This window comes from Seriola aureovittata, chromosome 3 (assembly GCF_021018895.1).
Source record: "Seriola aureovittata isolate HTS-2021-v1 ecotype China chromosome 3, ASM2101889v1, whole genome shotgun sequence".
Classification (NCBI taxonomy): domain Eukaryota; kingdom Metazoa; phylum Chordata; class Actinopteri; order Carangiformes; family Carangidae; genus Seriola; species Seriola aureovittata.
In genome coordinates this window covers 15520682-15543315 of record NC_079366.1, presented here as the reverse complement: position 1 = coordinate 15543315, position 22634 = coordinate 15520682, and the positions used below count along the sequence as shown (strand labels likewise).

At 40.2% G+C, this 22634-nt stretch overlaps 1 protein-coding gene across 1 annotated transcript; it reads left to right on the top strand.

Moving 5' to 3' along the window:
- Positions 1-10113, top strand: LOC130167018 (ATP-sensitive inward rectifier potassium channel 12-like). Its single transcript, XM_056372935.1, has 3 exons — positions 1-264; positions 5755-5933; positions 7629-10113. The coding sequence occupies exons 2-3, from the start codon at positions 5842-5844 to the stop codon at positions 9265-9267; spliced, it is 1731 nt and encodes a 576-aa protein (XP_056228910.1). The 5' UTR covers positions 1-264; positions 5755-5841; the 3' UTR covers positions 9268-10113.
- The last annotated feature ends 12521 nt before the right edge of the window (positions 10114-22634 follow it).

Genomic DNA, 22634 nt, shown 5'->3' with positions numbered 1-22634 from the left:
TCGGGGCAGATGCACAACCACCAGGCAGGAGCGACTCTGTTCAGCTACTATGGAGCAACAAGACAAAGCTCAGGCTGGAGACATGTGCAAGTTTGTGCAAGAGAAATCTGGGAGCAGGTTTATGAAAAAGGTGTTTGTCTATTAAAAGGAAACGAGGAAGAAAAGAAGAGAGGACGGTGCCAACTGTAAACATACTCAAGTATCTTTTTATGAGGATGAAACCCCTGTTAGTCTTCAAGTGATTCAGTCTGCAGCAACACCAAGGTGAGTGTTTACATTTTTATCTTCTTATTTTTAGTTTTGGTGACAGCTGTTGTCTCTACGTGGGAAGATTATCACAAAAGAATAATCCTCTAGCCACAGAAGGCATTTTTCTTCAACTTGTTTGCTCTCCTGAGTCGGACTTAAATCTTAAAATTTAAAAACGGCACAGGAAGAAACAGCCTCTCTGCAATAGTTGTTCATCCCTGTTTTGTGTAACTAACGAACTAACTACTCAGAAAACACAATCAATACTTAAACAAAACGTTCATTTGGCTGAGTAAGTCGACTGTGATAAATGTGGGGAGTGTAAACAGATAGAGGGAAAGATTTGAAAGGCCAACATCATTTTCAAGGTTAGAGTAGTATTGGGCTCCCTCCACCCGCCCAACCCCCCCCCCCCCCCCCCCCCCCCAAACCCCCCCTGCTGTCGATTATTCCTGCAGGGTTTGGATTGATTCTCAGCACTGGACAGCTCCTGTGGCCTCAATGAAACGAACACACGTCACAGCTGCTGCTTAGTTTGCAAACTGCCCCGTCATAACTTCTGGTTGCACTGTCAAAGCCATTGATCGACATTTAAGACTTCCTCCTGCAGTGATGTATGTGCAAAGATGGAAACTTCACTTTCATTGCTACGTTTTAAATTCAAATAACACAATTAATGCACATCTGGTGGCTGAGACAACTATTTATGACCCAAATTCATAGTATGAGTCAGGTCATCTTCCCTTGAACTGAAGACTTCTTTGAAAATACAAGACATTTTTGTTGTAATGTGAGAAATAATAAGAGCGGTTTTATTAAAGTAAAAGTAGCAACACCACAGTTACAAATAATTCCATTAGAATTAAAACTCCTGCATTAAAACCTTCTCTTGAATAAAAGTATGTGCAGCACTTTTAATTAAAGTATTAAAAGTAAAAGTACTCATAATGCAGAATGGTGCCATTTAGTGTCATACGTATCAAATATAGTTTCATAAGGATAATAATTATAATGATAATAAACAATAAACTTTAGTCATACAGCAGGTAGCCTACTTTTCAAAATAAAGGTACAAAGTGCTTTACATGGTTGAACCAGGATTAAAACATATCAGGACTGCAATGACGCAAATAAAATCAGACCATTAATACAAAAAGAAAATGGAGCAAAATGCCCCCAAAATAATATATAAATAATTATTTAATAACATATTCGATGGGATTGTTGTTGCTGATTTATATTTGTCCGTTTATTTATGACATTACTTAATCTATTACAATGAATCATGTCGTAAAAAAAATCTTAATATGAAAAGTAAATGTCAGATAAATGTGGTGGAGTAAAAAAGTAGGCCTACAACACTTCCCTCCAAAATGCGGTGGAGTCGATGTATAATACATGAGTTAATGTACTTTTTTGACCTCTGACAAAACACATGGCCTATAATCCATTATTTATGTATTTTATATTATATTATATTACATTCATTTAGCTAAGAGTTATTTCTAATGTTTTGTGTTTGTTGGACTGGACTGAAGTTCCTCCAGTCAAAATAAGTTCATGCCCGTTACGCACTCAAGCCCCTATTTTTGCTTCTGTGCAGGACTAGGACACTGTGTGCACCAACTGCTGTCCTCAGGGATATGTAGGCCCTTTTTAAATATTAGTTTTAAGAGTTACAGAAAAAGCGAAGGACAATCGCCCCCAAAAGCATGGCGTGACCAACTGTGAGTCTTTCACACATTTTCACACATTCCTTTGCCTCTCAGAAAAAGCATTTAGACTAGAGAGGAGAAAAGCAAAGATTGTGTTTTTTCACGCTTTTGGTGTGTGTGTGTGTAAATCATCCACTTTTCTGCAAATGGCATTACACGTTGTAGTAACATCCTCTGACATCATAATCTCTTCATCATAATCTGTATTTTTTTCTCACCTCTCTTGTCCAACGTAGAGGACCTGTAAAGCCCTTACATTATCTGGTTTACAATGTTTTCTTTCTTTTCTTTCTTTCTTTCTTTTCTTTCTTTCTTTCTTTCTTTCTTTCTTTCTTTCTTTCTTTCTTTCTTTCTTTCTTTCTTTCTTTCCTCATCCCTCCCTCCCTTCCTCCCTCCCCTCTCATATCATCAGATTACACAAAAGGGCTTAAGCCAGGTCATACAGCAACTGCCATCCACCTTTCATATTGTTTTTTTTGATTGGGAGATTAAGAGACATAGTAATCTGGTATTTGACAAGGGCTTCCTCCAACCTTTACTTTCCTTTGCATGGGATTATGCTGTAATGTTTGTCAGTTTGGTTCCTCTGACGTACTTGAACAAGAACGACGTCAGTCACAAGTCTTTGACACACTGGGTAATAATCTTTATTTGTAGTAGTATCTGTAGAATACTGCAGTTGACTTCAGCAGGTTACAGGGTAAATGCTTACCGCAGGGGAGTGTCCGTGGCCTCCTCCTCTCCTCTTCTCTCCTCGGCCAGTTTATCTCCTCCTCCTCACAAGTTGTCTCACATGATAAACCATCGCACACACACACACACAACACAGCGAATCAGCCCCATAGAGCGAGGAGAGATGTTCCTATGGAGACGGCTAATACAGTAACTATGATCAACCATTAATTACTGCAACTCTCCCCCAGGGCTCCTGTCAGCTGAGAAAAAAGACACCAGCCAGGTATATACTGAAAACAGTTGACTGCATTAGTGCAAATGTTGTGTTAATGACTTTATTTAAGGCTGACATGTACAAATAGTTACGTATCCTTGTACATTTTTTTTGTCATATTCACACAAAATATTCACAATTGGCAACATTTGCAAAAATTCATTTTCAGCCACAAAAACATGATAATGTATCTTTAGCTTCTACATACTTGTAGTTCTGTGATATTCAGTCGTATAAAATACAATGTAAACAAAGCTGATGAAGTGAACATGTTTTGCTGGGGAGGCAGAAAACAAATAATGGGTTAAGTCTTTCTTGAGTCATGGATACTGCACAGCCATGTTGTCATTTGAGTTTTGAGTTTGCTCGGTTGTATTGTTGACATGACTTCACCCATAGTACTATGAGTACTATGCCCCAGCTGGTATGTGGACTTTGAGCTGCGACGGTTTTGTCAAACTTCTATTTCCAAGGTCAACAATTAACTTTGGTGCTTGATGTTTTGTATTTAATTATCTTTGTTGATTAGTTGAATTGATGGTGGTCATGGCAACAACACTTTACCATTATACTGCATTATATTGTCAGGCATTTCCCCAATTTTGTGGACAAAACAACTGTTTGATCCACACCTCTCTCGACATTTGAACATGACATATGCAGTCAACTTGACTCATGATGGGTGTTGCATTTGTTACAGTAACTATTGTGTCCACCAGCTGTGTGTCAGAGCTTGTTATTAATGTTATTAATGGAGTTTTGCTTGCGTGACACTAACGATGACAAACACAAATAACATTTTTTAACAGGAACACTCCTCTGCATTTTTCAGCCAATGACTTATTCTCAGTCAAATGTGATGATAATTTGAAAGAATTTGAATTTGAAGAAGTATGTTATCTTGGTTGATAAATAGTGGTGTCTTATAATTCCATGTGGGCACTAACGACACTGAAATTAAAATTAAAAATTCCAACATATAAAAAAACAAAGAAGACATAGCAATATGAAAACAGTGGAGTGAGCTCAGTTGATTCAATTGGGAAGAAGCAAAATAATAAAAAATATATATTTATATAAACATACACATTTAAAATAAAACCACAACTAATCAGAAGCACAGTAGAACAACAGCCTCTCTGTCATGCCTCCATTGTAAATCCAAACAGGACAACATGTGAACTGTGTTGTGTTGTCCTGATCCCACAAATAATGCCTCTGGCGCTGACATGAGACTGACCTGCCTGAGCTGACATATTGGCTGGCGTCTTTAAGATCTCTGTAAGAAAAGGTCATGATTTCACGGCAGAGGACACTCTCCTCCAGCTGTGGGAGTTATTCAGCTGACGTAATCATCCGCCCTTTTGGGATTATCCAGTCGACAATCACCCTTCATCCAGCCAATCATCAGCCAGTTCGCAACATCTGTCCTTGGTGTAACAGGAAAAGAAGTCTGGATGCATCGCACACAAGAGCTGCACACAGCCCACATTACATGACATCAACTCCCATCAAAGTCTGTGCGTGTGTGTGTGTGTGTGTGTGTGGGATTGTGTGTGTGTGTGGGATTGTGTGTGTGTGTTCATGTGCGTAAGTGTGTTTCCGTGTGTGTAGCAGTGCTGGTGTTTGTTATTGACGTGACAGCGATATTGAATGAAAGCTTTTAAACTGCAGTTTGTCAGAAAACTTTCCAAGATAATCACTGCTACCTTTGATTAATGCAGCCCTGTCCTGTAAACGAATTCACGTCAGCCAAAGAGATTCACGTACGATAAAACATAAACCGCTGATACCCTTTAGTATTGCGTGTGATTGGCCTTCTATTGGTTATGCAACCCGGTGCTTTTTGGATCTCTTGGTGCGCAGCTTGCTGACATAATAAGCCGAGTGAAATCACCCTCCAACCTTGTCACCAGGCCAAACAGCAGATCAATTGTTCCTCTAACAGTAGATTACCACTGATTCATCTCTTTTTTAGACCTTTGTCCCTTCCAATGCCTGTCTGGTTTTCCACCATTGGTTGGCCTAAAGGTCCCTAAGGCTAACCACTAGCAAGGACCTAATCAATAAGCTTTCATTACACAAAACTGTCTGGTCTGCTCCGTGCATTAGGGCAAGACCAAAATTGCAGTTAGGGATTTTTGATTCCTGCGATTTTTTAGTCACGCTAGGGGCGTGGCTTTATGAGAGGTAATGTCAGTCTGTTGATCAGTCCACCACTTTGGTTTGGCCTTAAATATCTCAGCAGCCACTGAATGGATTGATACAACATGTTTCCCAGACTATGTATGCTAATGACTTTGCTGATTCCCTGACTCTTCCTCTAGCGCCACCATGAGTTTGACATTTGACCTTTTTTTTAATATAGTAAAATGTCTCAACTACTTATACAAATAGATTGTGGAATATGGTGCAGAAGTCCATTTTCCCCCATTGAACTGTAATGGCTTTGGTGCTCCTTGTAACAAAATCTAATTTTGTCAAATAAATTTGTTCATGACCAATTCTAATGAAAATCATCTAATGATGTTCCCCTTCAGCCCTAGCTGTACTGTTTGTGATAATTAAATGTTAGCATGCTACCATGCTAGACAAAGGTGACCGTGGTAAACATTACCTGCTAAAGGTCGGCTGACATTAGCATTTAGCTCGAAGCACTCATGTACCTGTCTCACAGAGCGGCTAGCCTGGCTGTAGACTCTTTGTCTTGATGTTTTTGTGGATCAAAGAATGAGTCATATTTATTATTCCACTTTTGTTTCTTTTTGCCTTAGAAAAGGTCCTGCACCTTCACATTTTTAATGATTGATGGACTCTCCCTTTTGTCCCCTTTGTTCACAGAAAATGTATCATGAGAAGACAGTGCTGATAACAAATGCAAGACAGACCTGAGCTCATACTGCCCCCCTGTCCAGCAACAGTACTTTAATGGTTGGAACTGCCCGCCCCAACCTACATTACTGCCCTCGCAGACACAGCCTGATGATCACCGGTGCCATGGGAGCGGTGCGAGTCAACAGGTGAGAGGGGGTGGCTAATAAAAGTGTGTGAGTGGTTGCAGTGGTTTCTTCGGTCAGTGTTTGTGTCTGTGTCTGTGAAAGAAATGTTTACGTGATTTGTCTTCCGTCTCACTTTGGGGGAAAAAAAGTCTATTCATGCGATCACAAAACAACAGCAGATATTAAAAACATTTGTACCTCTTTCTGACAAGTCACCCTTGATAATGGATTTATTATCTTATTAATATTATTAAATCATTGCCTGATGTTTTCTAGATCAGTTATTAGCTAATATTTACAATAATGTTTGGATTGCAACTTTGAGAAAAATCTCTCTGTCTGGACTCTGTATTTCAACAGGCAGACCATTGAATGGACCATTTGATCTCTGGCATCTTGACAACAACCCATTCATTAACTGTTCATAATTTACAACGGCAGACTTGATGAATTACAGTAAAAAGCTTTCATAAATGAGTGATACATCATGCAGATGACTTATTAACTTTTGCTACAAAATGCATGAGCCCTTATTGTTGAGTTTATTAGTGTGTGTAAGTGCAGAATTGATAGTTTATTATCCTGTATAAATATCTTATTAATCTTAACAATCTTAATATTTGCAGCCTTGACAGTTTATTAGAAACTATTGGGCATTTATAGCATTTATAGCCACTCTCATGAATGACTTATTGTTGATAAATAATGCATACACAGACGATCATTTATCCATTATTAAAGACATTAGTTACAATTTATAAACCCATTTTAAAGGTTGATGTATGAATAACTGGCACCAAAGCATCCAACCTGACTGTTTGTGAATCCCTGAACATTGACTGTCCAATCACTCAGCTTAGCAACTGATCAGGGCAAGGCACATCTGTCAAGCTTTGAATTTTTCCACATGTTGAAGTACCAGTAAGATCAGTTTTCTGAATTTAAAGAGTTTTTTTTTGTTTAGTGCACCTTCTCTTAGCATCTCTAAAATCAAAACACACAAGCAAAAGTGTAAAGAATGACTTAAAAAGCGAGTTTGTCTGCTCTAAGCTGCAGATGTTAACATGTTTGGCTGACTTGCTTCCTACTTACTGTAGAGATCATAAAGCCAAGAAGCACATTATTAACTAACCATATTAGTTTGTAGGGGTTACAGATTATGTTGAATAAAAAGCACATTCATTGTTTAAAGAGTTTAGGCTAATGTTAGCAGTTTTGTCAGGCTGTTTACTGAAATGCCGTTATGTTTGTCAAACAAACTGGTTAGTTCTCAACCTAAGAGCCATTTCCTCTTGTGGCATTAACTATGAAAATATACTGATTGAAAATCAGAAAAAACATGTCAACAACAGGGTTCATTCTTTATTTCCATGTCTTCTACCTGGATCATCTCACTAAGAAGGAAGCTGAATTGTCATCTGGGACATGTAGCTTTAGCCTCAGTCTTTTGGCACCGTATCATATGTAGCCATTTTGTCTAAGATCCCCTTCACAGGATTCTTCTTTCAGATCAGCATGCTGCTGCTACAGCTGCTAAACTCGAACAATCACAGTTGTCATTTCAACTGGCAGAATTGACAGTTGCCATCAACAGCTGAGAATTTTTTTGTTGTTTTTTTTAATTTAGGGGCCGCATGAGAATAGAAAGCTTGATAGTCATAGCAACAATAACTAAGGGGAACCCCTGAACTCAGTTTTTCTTCTGTCTTCTTTCAGATACAGCATCGTTTCCACAGATGAAGATGCCCTGAAGATCTCCAGCCTGGGCCTCCACAATGGCCACAGTCCCCTGACTCAGCAGACATTGTCGGGGGCCTGTATGCGAGGTGAGGATGGAGGAGGCGAGTGTCCTGGAAGTGATGAAGGAAGAGGGACTTTGTCTCTGAGGGTAACAAATGAGCCTATCGTCCACAACAGTTGCCGTGCTTCACCTTCATGCCGCCTGGGCCTGGATCTGGGCACCGGCCGTCTGCGCAGCCGCTTTGTGAAGAAGAACGGCCAGTGCAACGTGGTGTTCAACAACATGGAGGATAAGCCACGACGATACCTGGCTGACATTTTCACCACCTGTGTGGACATACGTTGGCGCTACCTGCTACTCATCTTCACCACCACCTTCCTTCTGTCTTGGCTGCTCTTTGGCCTGATCTTCTGGGGAGTGGCCCTCGCACATGGAGACTTTGATCTTCGTATGCCCGTGAAGGACGGGGATCCTCGGAGTACCACAGAGGAAGGAAAAGACGAATGGCGGCCATGTATTCTCCACATCCAGGGCTTCATTGGGGCGTTCCTCTTCTCCATAGAGACCCAGACCACCATCGGATATGGTTTCCGATGTGTCACCGAAGAGTGCCCAGTCGCTGTGGTGACTGTGGTGGTGCAGTCCATCGTGGGCTGCATTATTGACTCCTTCATGATCGGCACCATCATGGCAAAGATGGTGCGGCCGAAGAAGAGGGCACAGACCTTGCTGTTCTCGCATCATGCTGTCATCGCGCTGCGAGATGGTAAGCTGTGCCTCATGTGGCGTCTGGGAAACATGCGCAAGAGCCACATCGTCGAAGCACATGTTCGCGCTCAGCTCATTAAGCCTCATGTGACGGCGGAGGGTGAGTACCTCCCTTTGGAGCAAACAGACATTGATGTCGGCTATGACGACGGACTGGATCGGCTGTTTCTGGTGTCGCCGCTGGTGGTGGTCCATGAGATCAACAAGAACAGTCCTCTGTATAACCTGAGCCGCACTGAGCTGCAGAAAGAGGACTTTGAGATTGTGGTCATCTTGGAGGGGATGGTGGAGGCCACAGCTATGACCACTCAGGCCCGCACCTCCTACTTGGCCAAGGAGATCCTATGGGGCCACCGCTTTGAGCCTGTGGTCTTTGAGAAGGGCGACCGCTACCACGTGGACTATTCCCGCTTCCATAAGACCTATGAAGTGCCATCTACGCCTCACTGCAGTGCCAGGGAACTGAGCCAGATGACAGGTCGCAGTGGGCAGTCCTCATCCTCCAGCTCAAGTTACTCCCGGTCTCCATCACCGTTTGCCCCGAGGGCGGCCCGCCACCTGCTGGGCCCTCACTCCCCCAGCGCTTTCTGCTACGAGAACGAGGTAGCTTTGTGCTGTGGGGACGACGAGGATGAGGAGAATGTAAAGAAGGAGGCGGGGAGTCTGAACATTAGAAGTGACAGAGAGCTAACAATGAGAGATGATATTCACTTGGGTTTCAAGGAGACATTTGTGGAGGAGCAGACGGTGGAGATGTTGTGTGTTCTGGACACAGAGAATCAGATCAGCCTTGACAGACTACAGCCCACCCTACCTTTATACATCAGCAGAGAGTCAGGAGTTTAATCAATGGTAATGGCTGCCCTTCCATTTGTTTCCTCTCTTTGTCTGTGTGCACCCGACCAAAGTATTGAACTAGTGTAAAAATAAAAGATGGAGGACACAATTTTAACTGTACATTTGGAGAAAGAGAGGGATCCTTTTTTTTGCAGCTGTCACAAACTCCTCTCAGCTTTAGCTCATAACTCGCTCTGATTTCAGGTATTGTACACTTTCAGTTGTTACATCAGCATCTATAAAACGCACAGCTCATCTACTTTGAAACATGGTGAACAGGTATTTCTCTCAAATCATGAGGTATCTTGAAAAACTTTATTGCTCTCTTGTTTTATTCAATATGACCAGTGTATGAGCTACAGTTAAGTCAAGCTTTTTGTTCTTGATTTCCATTCATTTTGTTGTAAATATGATATGCTTTTTGTTTTCATTTTAAAATAATCATACATCATATACAGATAAATGTTCTAAGAGAAAAATCTATTTATTATAAAGGAAGCATGACACTCGTGCTCAACTTCAACACACTTATTTTCTCTGTGTAAAAATAAATTATTTCTGTATTTTGAACTTCCGTCTTCCTGCCTGAGTTCTGTTACTTTTCACATTTGATAAATAAGCAATTTTCTTTTTCATCATTTATCACAGTTTATTCTATGATAGAAAACAAGTTCAAATAAATTAAATCCCCGAACCATGGAAACAGCATTCTAACTGTTAAGTCACACGTGTACAGAAGAAGAACAAGCACTTTATTCTTACTTTTATCAATAGATACAAACACTTTGCAACAGTGTGTTGTTTTGTATGAATAAAGCACCTAATAAAAAAAACAGTATACTGTTAATGCTTGAATTGTCTCTGTTGAGTTTCTACTGCACATTTCCACACGGGTTTAGCCATCCATCCATGTTCATCCATGTTAATTACCACCTGTGTCCAATTAGATGAGATCACGCACATCTGATTTGACTTTTGGATGAGAACATGGGTGGTTTAATCTTTCTCCATACTGGATTACCAACCGGGCAAAGCAGGCAACTGCTCTGGGGATCTACCGGGGTCCTAAATTTCACTGTGTGCGGACATCCGTGGTCAACATTGCTCAATGGATGGCAATGGCGGTCAGTTGGTTGAGACATTCTTGATCGCCACATGATATAGGCTATCATCATGACTTTGCTGATGCTGCGACTTTTCATCTAAAGCCACCGTAAGGATGGCTTTTATGATATTGAGTGGAATGTCTCTGTTGGACTGTAACTATTGGATGGATTACCATGACGTTTAGTGCACACATTCATGTTCCCCTCAGGTTGAATCAACTAAGTTCTTTGCGTTTGTTTGAGATTGTGCCCGACATATAAACTTGGACTTGACTCGATTAATCAGCTAATTTAAAACTGAAACAATTAGTTGATTAATAAAAAGCAGGAATGCCAAAATGAGAAATGAAAAATAATACCCACTTCCATCCTTTTCTTATTTTTCTTTGTCTTTTATTGTAAATCTGAATATTTCGGAGCTTCGGTCTTTTGGACCGAACCATTACCTTGGGCTTTGGAGAATCTTTTTTTTTTTTTTTAAATCAGTTATTAGAGAAAATAAATGCAAAATAATTGTTGGCTACAGCCTTACAGTGCTTTTGTGATGGATTGATGTGATAATTACATGACCCAAAAAATTGATGCAATTTGATAAATCAGTTTACAACAAATGAGCAACTCTTAAAACTAGATTTTGACAGTTTGACTCCCTCTACAACAATGTGGCGAAGATGGAGGACACATCCGAGTTGATGTTTTATTTCACTAGAGCAAATTTCTTACAAATGTGTGATTAATCAAATAATGTAGAGCTAAATGAGTACCTGAGGCTTTTGGCGCCGCTGCAAGTCTGGGGCAAACCCCATTAAACTCACTAACACTTTATCTTGTTAGTTAATGAGGAGAATGTGTGACAGTGTCACTTTTCAGTGACCCAAATACAATAATTTCTGTCTGGTTGTGTCTCCATTCAAAAATCCCAGAGTGAAGGACAGATTGAAATAGATGAGACGCATGTTAAGGACAGATCTCTCAGACAAACTAGGCTGGACAAGGACAGACAGGGATGAAAGGTGTAAAGCTTTGGGAGGAATAACAGGGACAAAAGAGGCACTGACGTCCATTTTTGTAGGAGGGCAGTGTTTCTGACTGTTGCGCATGGGCTCCCCTATGTGGTTGAACAGTGAAACCACAATGGGCAACAGTATTGGAATACTGAATGATGCTGGTTAATTGATCACTAATTTGGTTTTTCTACTCTGTGCCAACATCAGCACATGACTGATCATTAATTACACTGGTTTCTCTGAGATTTCTTAAATGTTAAAGAGCAACCAGTGCAGAAGTTCTGTCCCAGGAGTCACAAGATGAATCTAAGATGTCGCAAGTAGATTGATGGGATAGGAAGAAAAACAACATTTTGTTGCACTTCTTCTTTCAGGAGTTTGGTTTGATTATTTTCTTTAATTTCTTCCATCAGGAAGGAGAAGTTTTGTAAAACCGAAAACTGCAACATAAATTTTTTTTAAGTTGCTGATCTTTCCTTTTTATATTGCATTACTTTTTAGTTTTACCTCTTCAGATTCCTAACACTTATCCAGTAAACAGTTTGAAGTTCTCTAAATGCTAAAGAAAGGAGCTTCAATGCTTCCTTTCTTATGTCCTTTAGCATAGGGTACACTGGACCGTCCTTTTACGAAAAGAAAGGAGATACTGCTCTTCCTTGTGGCAGCAATGCACCATACCACATCAACAACATCTGCCGCCATGTTTACGTAGCCTAGTGTAAGTGCAGTCAGATTCTCTTAGGACCGCAAGTTATCTTTTCCTAACACTCCTTTACATTGATTTTTTTTTTTTTTTACTTCTCAACCAATCAGCAGCAGCAAAGTGAGAGAGAGTTTATTGCACTGCAAATTAAGAGAACACCTGTAAATAGACCAAACACGAGAAAACTAAGAAAACATGTTCATCAATTTGACAACACAGATACACACAGCACAACCAAACAGACAAAGCTGCTGAAAATACACACAACACAACCAAATACAGAAGCCGTGAGGTGATCACTAACCACTAATCCACTGTTCCTCATTAACATGTTTGATAATTAGATTGCTGTTGTGCTCTAATCTCCCCCCCGCTGCTCTTTTTTGCCCTATTACGTCCTCAAAATACTTTAGAAGAACTTTTTGGTTCAAACTGTTTTACATGATAGGTAAACAGTAAGAGGGAAACTCCCTCCATCATCTTCCTCTCCTCTAATCTAATCAACCGATCTTTCATGTGGTTAAATGTCATCTCCTGTCCACTCTAACAAGCCGTTTCCCCTTCATGCAATCTTCCCCTCTCCCTGCTGTCATCCCATCCTGCTGTTTTCTGATGCCAGTTAATTAACCAGACTGTCACACCCACCCACCCCCCCACCCCCACCCCCCTGTCATCAGCGTCCATGAGGGAGAGCAGCTGGGTGACCTCTGTGACCTCTGTTAAGGCTGCTGATGGTTGACTAGGACTTTGCCTAATAAGGTGGTGTGTGTTCATCTTCATGTAGGTTAAGTGAGTGAGTGTGTGCGTGTGCTTTAATGTGTGACACCCTGTATATCTGCGTGGCCTCTCTGGCCTAACTGGCTGTTTGTGGCCTCGGGCTGTGCAACCAGAGCCAGTGACAGTGAGCGTGTGCTCAGCAGGGGACAGTATTTAGGCATTGGGAGCTGTGGCCGGGGGATCTTTGATTCCATAATGAGCTGTTGTGTGCTGTGGAGCTGTGAAGCAGCTCGCTGGGGGGACAGAGGAGCATTGTGTGCAGCTCAACTCAGCAGAGGAGGCCTGACTGAACTGGGCTGGGAAGCACCACAGGGCAAACATCTTCTGGATACTTCTGTCTGTCTGTCTGTCTGTCTGTCTGTCTGTCTGTCTGTCTGTTCATCCGTCTGTCCGTCCGTCCGTCTGTCTGCTGCTTATTCTGCCAGTCTGCCCTCTTTGTCATCAAGATAAAAGATATCAAATAAAGACAAAAATGTCCCCTAAAATACTTAATTAAAAAAAAAAAATTAATAATAGATTATTCTAATGTAATTTAGAGCAAGGTTACATTGCCAAGTGGAAAGAGCAGGCAGGAAAATGCCACACTTAATTAGTGTTAATTAGTTAGTGTGTTTGTGCTACTTCGGAAAATTTCTTTGGGAATATTTGCTACTGAAATACAATATCAGCTCCTAGGTCTTAAAGGAAAAGTTTGTTATTTGAGAAAAATGCTTATTCACTAACACAATACACCACAGCATGAGATACAACATTTTAATAAGTGAGCTTTAGAAGGCTGATCTTTATCCTAAGCTAAGACAAGCAAGCACTGGCTGTAGCTTCATATTTACCCCACAGACATTATATTGGTACCGATCATCTCATTTATCTCTTGACAAGACGGTGAATAAGTGTCAGTGAGTTTAACCCTGCTTTTTCACTTGATTTTGAACATCAAAATCTCGCTTTAGGATCTCTATTATTTCAGTTTTTTGTATATACATAGCATATTCCTAAATTAATGTGTTTAATCACATTGACACACAGCAAAGCTGAAGCCAGTCAGTATTCCAGCACCGAAAAACTGAACAGGTAGTAGGAGGACTAGGAGTTTATTAGGGGCTCAGCAGCTCGATCTTCACCCTGTAGCAGGATAATATGGACCTGAATTAGGGAAATGAATTGATGCAATTTATGTCTGAATTTGATTGATGAATTTATATGTGTATTAGTGAGATTGAATATTATGATTTGTATCCGAGTTTTGCCATGTGTAATTTGTAAATGCTATTTTGAATTTAGTTCATGTTTTTCTCTCATAATTTATGTTCCGTTTTGCTGAAAGACAGATGAAGTGTAAGTAACATTTTGGACGTTTGCTCTGGTGACCTGGTGGGTAAGACAGATGCCATGTTCCAGAAATGTCCCTGATTCAATTCTCGTAGACCTTTATTGAATTTCATACCCTCCTCTGTCTCCCCACACTTTTCTCTACCGTCTAATTAAAGCTGCAAAAGGTGGATCAAAGATTTCAAATGTAACCTTTTCAGATTTGTCCATTTTACAGATAATTAAAGAACAGCACAGAATGCAGAGCCGTCTTACACTGTGCGTGTTTGCTCGCGGCGTCTGTTCTGCAAATTGTGAAAAAGGAACTGAAATTTACAGCTTTGAAGTTTTTTATATATATGCACAATTCTGATCCAATCACATCTTATAATGTCAATAACCCACAAAGGATTTAAAATGTACAGTTCAAATTCAGCTTGTTAGTTGCACAACTTTTACACCACATTTTATGGAGCTTTATAAATGTTGCATTTGTTATGTGACGTACATGAGCAGCCCACCAAGTCGAATTCATTATGCTGATTCAGATTACTGCCTTCCTGCCTGTCTGTCTGTGTGTCTGTGTGTCTGTCTGCTCTGACCACCTGTCTGCAGTCCTCAGTCTGACATCCTGTCTATATATTCAAACGTTTCCTCTGTGAATCTGACAGATGAAAATCTTTCTGCCCTTTACAGGCTGTGTGACACACACTCATCTGCTACTGTCACACGACCGAAAAACTAGGTGGCTCATATTCATTGTTCATGTTCTTAAAAAAAGTTGTTTTTTTTTTAAAAATCAAAAAAAAAAAAATCAAAATGACAGACATGAGGAATGTCACAAATCACCATATTTCTCACTCTCTACTCCTAAATATCCCATCCATCTTTCCGTCTCGTTGCCTTTTATCTCTCCCTCTGCTCGGACAACAACAGACTCTTTCATGTAGCCATCTTTTCTTCAGACCCCTCAGGCCCTCTCTCTCTCTCTCTGTCTCTCTGTCGCTCTCTTTTCTCTGGTTCACACAGGCTAATTAAATGTTCAGAACTCATGATTGGAAAGTCTGCGCTACTTTCTCTCTTTGTCTCTCCCACTCTTTTTCAGGAAAAAAACGTCTCTTAAAATCCATACTTGAGTAATTGTCCATGATGGCATTTCAAAGTTTTTAAAATGAAGACACAGATGTTGCTGTTGTCATAAAAAAATAACACTTTATTTGTGGTTTTAGATCAGTTAAAGTCAGACGCCAGATATAATACCATAGCAGACAAAGTATGGTACATCAGAGTTTTTCTGTTATTCACAAACTTTGAGGACTTGTAGGAAATGTAAAAAAAGAAAGGGGAGAAGATGGATTAAAAAGATGCAGAGATGGTAATTAGTGTAAGTGTACAACTCATAAAATGAAAGTTAGAAAATAAAGAGAAAACCAAAGACAACAAATGTGTTTTAAGGTATTTTTTAGATTCCCACAAAAAACCCCAAATACTCATAAAGAGCCGTTTTAGAAAGGTCATGTTTCTGCCTATCTATAATTCAACACATCCTGTATCAATAGCTGATGTTTTCTACCAAAGACTTGATTTGAGTACCAGAGTAAGCAGGTTCATTCAAGTTCATTCACATCACATTCTTTTGTTATACCATTTTGTTTCCTGTAGCTATACAGGATGTGTGTGTGTGTGTGTGTGTGTGTGTGTTTGTGTTATATGTTATAGGTCTTAAATGAAGCTGTCTACAGCATCTCATATAAGCTCTTGTTTAACTACTCAGTTACTCTACTCATGCTGATTGAAGAAAACCTCTGATATTAAAAGATGACTGACCTGAAAGCTCATCTGGGTCTCTATGGTCCTAATCTACCCTTTATTTTACTTTACTTATCTGCTTTGATGGCGATCATAAAGAGACACTGAAATTACAAACTGTCCAGACCAGACAAAAAGAATAAAAACAATTTTCAGGCTTATCCATATAATCTCATGTTTCCAGCACATTTCCATATTTCTAGTTAAATATAAACAAATATCTGTAAATTGAGTCTCACATATAGCATGCAGCTACACATACAGCATCAGTTTCCTACAATTAAGCCAGGAAACATTTCCAGCTGCTGATTTTGTCTTTGCTGCAGTGCAGGGAAGAATTTTAAGTGTGGCTAACAGCCGACATGTGCATGATTAAACAATGTGCTGGCACGTATGACTGAGGGCCAAAACCGTCATAATGTCACAATATGAATGCCACCATTGTCCATGTCACAATCATCCCCATCTTCATCATCACCATCACACTCTGAGTTTCAACATCCTCCAGCATCTGAGTCAGATACAGGCACAAATATGAAGTCTGTTTGCGACTTTTCTCCTCAGGCTCTCTGTCACTTTTACTTTATTTTTTTTCCACAACAATTCTCATTTCTTGTTCTCATCAGTGCTCCAGTCAACTCTAAATTTCAATTTTTTTTTAAAAAATTTTACCTCTCTTTGTTCATTTTCTTTTACTCTATTTCTCTCAGTCAGGCTGAAGTTGTGGCAGAGAGATGCGGACACAGCAAACCACCGAACAATAGGCCATTCATGATGCCATGCAATGCAATGATGATCCTGCTCTGCCCTCCACCCTCCACCCTGCACCAGCCTCCACAGCTGCACAGGAATGTGGTCCAACAAGTTACCCGCTCCCCTCCTCCTCCTCCTCCTCCTCCTCCTCCTCCTCCTCCTCCTTGCTGCCGCCACCACCATCGCTACCACCGCCACCACCTCACCAGTGCTGCCGCCATCGCAACCGAAGCCCCTCTTCCCCAAATAAAAAAAGACGAAGATGGCAAGAAACTATAGAGGGGGGAAACTCTGCAGACAGAGCACAAAGAGAGGATTCATGGCCGGTCACATACACTCCCAGAGAAAAAAGAGGGGGACCTATTTAAGTGTGGTGCAGCTGCACTAATTCACTGGGTGAAAATGGGCGAAAGAGGAGTGACAGAGGTCAGATAGCAGAATCATTTTTTATTCATCCCCATGGATGGCATGTCACTGCATCATCACCCCTTACAAAGTGTGCATGATGGATAAATCAAGTGATAAACCCAGAAAACACCTGCAGCCCTTGGTGAGATGAATTCACCAGTTTGTTCCGAGCAGAATTTCAAAATAAAAGCAAGACTTTGAGCCATTCTCTGCATTCTCAACAGCAGGTCACTTAATTTAGCTTAGAGGTCCCAACACAAAAATTGTTTTTCAGACATTTTTCAATCCACGTGTAAATACTTAATCCAGTCACAGCAAGTTACTGTAAGATCTGGACCCGCAAAAGCTTTCAGGCATATAGAAATGGGGTCTCCCTATATGAGGATGTGTTGTGAATCGCTGCACAGGTCTCAGACATCAACTGGAGGAAGCGTTGTTAATGTACAGTACAGTGTGAAAGTCTGAGTCAAAATATCTGAGTCACATGAGGCTCAGTATTATTGATAGTTTAGTGTCGGAGCTGGAATTCCCCAAGCAAAAGCACTACCCTCGACTGTTTCTTCGCACAAACGCTGAGAGTAAATGGCATTTATGAATTACATACAGTGTTTATCACAAACCACAGAAACACAGATGAAACCCACATTATGAGAAAAGCCCTTGTATCTACAGATAAACTAGTTTTATAGTCATTTCCAACCTCACAGGGACGTTTCGAAAATGAAATCTGAGGCTAAGAAAGAGGAAAATATGACTCTGCGCCAAACTTTGCCATTTTTCTGACATATAATTTTGGACCCTTTTGTCGGGTTCGTCATCATTCGGAACAAATGACGCCATTCTTTTCAGGCCCAATGTGCCTATTGACATGGGAATGAATGCTTTCCACCAATTATACATCAGTTTAATGCAGAATGTGACCCAGCATGTGAATATTTGACCGCTGTGCATGCTTCTCTTATCTGCATCCCTCTCACACTCTCTCTCTCACACTATCTGCATCTCTCTGCTGGTCTCTCTCTCTCTCTCTCTCTCTCTTCTCTCCATCCATCGTCAGATTTCAAGAATTTCCCCCTGGGAGTTGTTCAAGTATTAAGGCCAAAGTAAAAAGGGCGTTCTCTCTCTCCCTTTCTTTCCTCTCCTACTCTCTTTGTCCTCCGAGCACCTGACCAACTTAATTTCTGTCCAAAAACATCTATTACAAAACATAAAATTTATCTACCATGATCACATCCCCAAAAATGACTCTGCCTATGTCAAAGTGTGCACCTGAAGGCTGACTCTTTGACCCACCCCCCCCAGGCCCCCCACCCCTCCTGCCGACTATGATCTTTGACCTCCCTGCCGATCATGAGACTTTGTCCTCCCATCCTCTCCCCGCTCTCCCCCGGGAGCCGCAGGAAACGGGCTCTTGTGACACAGTGGTCTGTGCAGCCATGGAGAGGCCCATTACTGCAGTCACATGGCAGGTTAGCACAGGGACTGATGCAACCATGTGAGCTCTATTTTCTAACAAGTTACAGCTGCCCCGAGGCCCATGACAGTTTCACGCAGGACACAGAAAATGTCTGAAAATGCACGGTGGGTTTAGATTCAGTGCAAAATGTGATGTTCTGTACATGTGAGATGAATCTTGAAGAAATGAACAGGTGATATTTCTTCGCTAAGATTTAGGTGACAGGTGTAATATCCATGAGTTGACTCGTCTCCTTTGAAACAAGTCGGCTTCTTATCTTTTAAAAAGAACAAACTATCAGCTTGAAATTAGACATTTATGAAGCTGAGAGATTTTGATCACTGAGGTGTGACAGCAAACCTATCAAAGCTCTTACCTACTGTACTTTTAACAGGTCTTTTGAGTATTCAGTGATGAAAGAAATGTGCTTCAAAACTTCTAAAGCACATTCAAAGATCATGAATATGTGCAGAACACCAATTGCACTGACAAAATCTCACACCGCAGCAACTTTAAGCTATTAAAGTCTAAGTTTTTAATGACATAAAAGAAATCAATCCATGAGCTGCCTGTCCGTTTATAAAGGAGCTCATATCTTTACCACAGACTCTGTATGTTAAACTGGACTGGTTTGACCTCCACTGTCTCCATTTCTAAAGTTCAACCTCAGACTAAACAGCTACAAATTTGAACTTCACAATTTTTCTTTTAAAGATTTCAACTTTTACTACATAAAAAGCTAACAGAAAAAGGAGTGAGATATATGAAAATGAAAACATATTGTAAATGAAAATATTCTTAAGACAAGTCTCTGAATATTAGAGACAAAACGTAGCTTAGATAGAGAAAAATCAGGCCTGTTATTCAGGCTCCAAACGAGCTAAAGAACAGAAGAAAAATAATGAATGTTTCATTAGAAAATATAATGTAATCACTGCAGGAGTGTTTTTGAGGCCTGCTGAGACAAATTCATTATTAATAAACAAAGCAAAAAAGTTCGCCTCTTTCTTTCTCTCTCTTTTTTTAAAATATTTTATTCCTTAAAAGAAAAAGACGTTAATGAGAAAGATAGCATTGAATTTTCAAAATAATGGACAGAATTTCGTTAAACATCGGACATCTCTCGTTTGGAAAATATTGTAAAGGCCACGACGCTTTTCTGTCTCTGTTTCACAGATTTTAATAATTATGAGCTACTTTAATTAATACACAATAAGCTATAATGAAAAGCTTATTTACACTTTTGAATTTTTGCGTTTCATCTATCTGAGGAAAAAAAACGTTTCAAAACGTTTGCTTTGATTAGGAGTCTATTCGTCTGAGCAGACGGAAAAGAGAATTTGCTCTGTATACAACTTGTATTGTCCGACGATTTATAAAAAGAGAGAGACCACATACTAGACTATTGTTTTCGTTTTAATCGATTTTTTTTTTCAGTAGAAATCTTGCATCGCGCAATAATGTAAAATTCTAACACTTAACTTTTCTGATCTCTTTTCCTTTTGATTTCTTATATATATCTTAGATAAATCAATATCACCAACGAAACCAATTTAATATGAAACGGAATCTATAAGTCTAATTGTAAAATAACACGTCGAAAGATAACAAAGGAGAAATGTTACAGGAACAATATAGGAAACACCACGGAAAATCAAACACGTTTAGTCCTCCGCAGTTCGGCTTTACATAAAGTCAGTGAGGCGATATGAAATAAAATCCCCATATAGACTATAAGTATTAATGTCACTACAATATAAGAAGCCTAACACTCTCCATTGAGTTTCTTTAACCTGTAAGAAAGTTATAGTAATGCAAGGCTGTTTTAACCCAGTAGGCTATAGATCTATAATCTATAATCTATAATAATAATAATAAAATGCAATGTTAACTACATTTTAAGAGGACATTTAGATTCTGACTTCTGCCGTGGATGTTTTCACCTAGTGACACACACTCTGACGACGTGAAAACCACCTTGCCCTGTCAGACACACTCCCTGGGGGGCCGCGCACATCCAGCTGCACTAACCAAACACCAAACCGCAGCTTCTTCCAGCCCCTCTGGTCAGTGAGAACCTAACGAACAAACCGCACATTTGAAACACTTTCCCGCTCAATAACAAGCATCGGTCCCTTCACGTCGTCCGATTACAGACAAAAAAAAAACCAAAACACTCACTTCACAAGCCTCGGAGGCCTCATGCAGGATCCCAGTGTGGCTGGTTGGGTCGACGGGGTGCAGCGTGTAGGTGTCCACCCCCCCACCCCCCACCCAACCCCAACACACACACACACACACACACACACACACATACACACACACACACACACACACACATACACACACACACACATACACTCCATCACCCCCTCATCCCCAAACATAGCCCCCCTACCACCAGCACCAACGAGGCCCAAATCCAGGTGCTGCAGAGAGTATTTAGAAACAGAGAAGTGTCGGGGCGGGAGAAACAGAGAGATCCATGTGTCCAGTCCGCTGCAGAGTATTTTCTATGTGTGCGCGACTAGTGTCTATGCTCGGACATAAGGGGAGAAAGACGCACACATCGCTCTCTGTTATCAATTTTTTCCATGTTTGCAGCACAAAACTGCTTTTTGTTCCCCATTTTTTCATTTACGATGGTTAATGGATAGAGGCTTGGGCGTTTGATCACATGGCTACAATTCACCTGAGATGGAGACAAAGAGAGCAAAGAGAGAGGGAGAGAGAGAGGGGGAGAAAACTGAGAGCCAGCCTCAACATGAGAGGCAACGGACACACAGGGGTTATTGTTGCATTCATTTTGTGTGTGTGTGTGTGTGTGTGTGTGTGTGTGTGTGTGTGTCCGGGTGCGCATCAGATGCTGCTTAAAGTCGATTTTCTTCCTTCCCATCAAGCCATGCTTTAACGGCACTGATCGTGGCCTGTAAACACGCATGTACAAATCGGCTATTACGCAGAAAAAAAACAGTTTATTCCTGCACCACTCTGGCTTTACGCTCAAAAGATGAGAGAGACTATTACAATATGCAAGACTAAATTCATATTTCAATTTACTTGAAATGGCGACTTGTATTTGTTTTAAGATTTTTTTTTTTTTCAAGGATTGAGAGCCACTTTACCTCTCACAGTGCTCCGTTTATCTTTTGATCTCCAGCCTGCATATTTCCAGTCTACATGTTGGCCAATTCTTTCACCAGTTTTTATTCAATAAACAACTTGATCAGACTATTAGATTGGATTATTGATAAGTTAATTGTGATATTGAGAGAATGAAACAATAGCACATTGATCTGCAGTTGAAATATGTAGCCTGTTAAGAAACGTAAAGTTCAAATGCTCCTAAATGTTTAACTTGTGATTTCTAAATGCCCACAAATGACGCATGTCGGTGTAACCTCATAATCAAAAGATCAAAAGTTGTTGTTTTCGTTTATCTTTAAAGTTGCATCGTTTTTGCAGACCAGAGTTGGCTCAATAAGGAGAATTTCTGGTACAATAACAGCAGGACAGAAACTTTTCGTTTATTTATTTATTTATTTATAAAGATTATAAAGCTTTCAAGAATTATTTCATGGCCATAGATGGAAACACACAGATGTTGGGTTCATTAACATTAATTGTATGACACTGACCCAAATATAGCTCGTCACACATAGGCTACGAAGTCATGCTTTTTGTGATTTTCTTTACGTTAAAAAAGTACTTATCTGTTAAACTTGTGTCTCTTTAATAGGTTTTCTACAGAAGTTTATCAGACCTGTTTTTTTTTTTTTATCATGAGAACTGTAAATTAAATTTGTATTGTTATTTCCTTTATCAAACTGAATCCGGTTGAATCAGAGCGAAACTTAACAAATCATGAGTCTTTTTCTTTTTTTTGAGGAACGTGACCACAGGAGGCAATAACTCTCCTCGTGATTGTTTATTTGTTTCATATAACATGTCAACACGTCCAACAAACCTGGCCTTCTCCTGCCTCTAAATGGCCGCACTGTAGAGTCATTTAAGCCACTCCGATGTAAAATCTCACCTCTTCCCTGTTG

Bases quoted from the DNA above. Each gene is read 5' to 3' on its own strand.
- LOC130167018 (XM_056372935.1), top strand. From the start codon at position 5,842: ATGGTTGGAACTGCCCGCCCCAACCTACATTACTGCCCTCGCAGACAC. The intron at 5,934-7,628 runs GTGAGAGGGGGT...GTCTTCTTTCAG, and splicing joins GGAGCGGTGCGAGTCAACAG to ATACAGCATCGTTTCCACAG.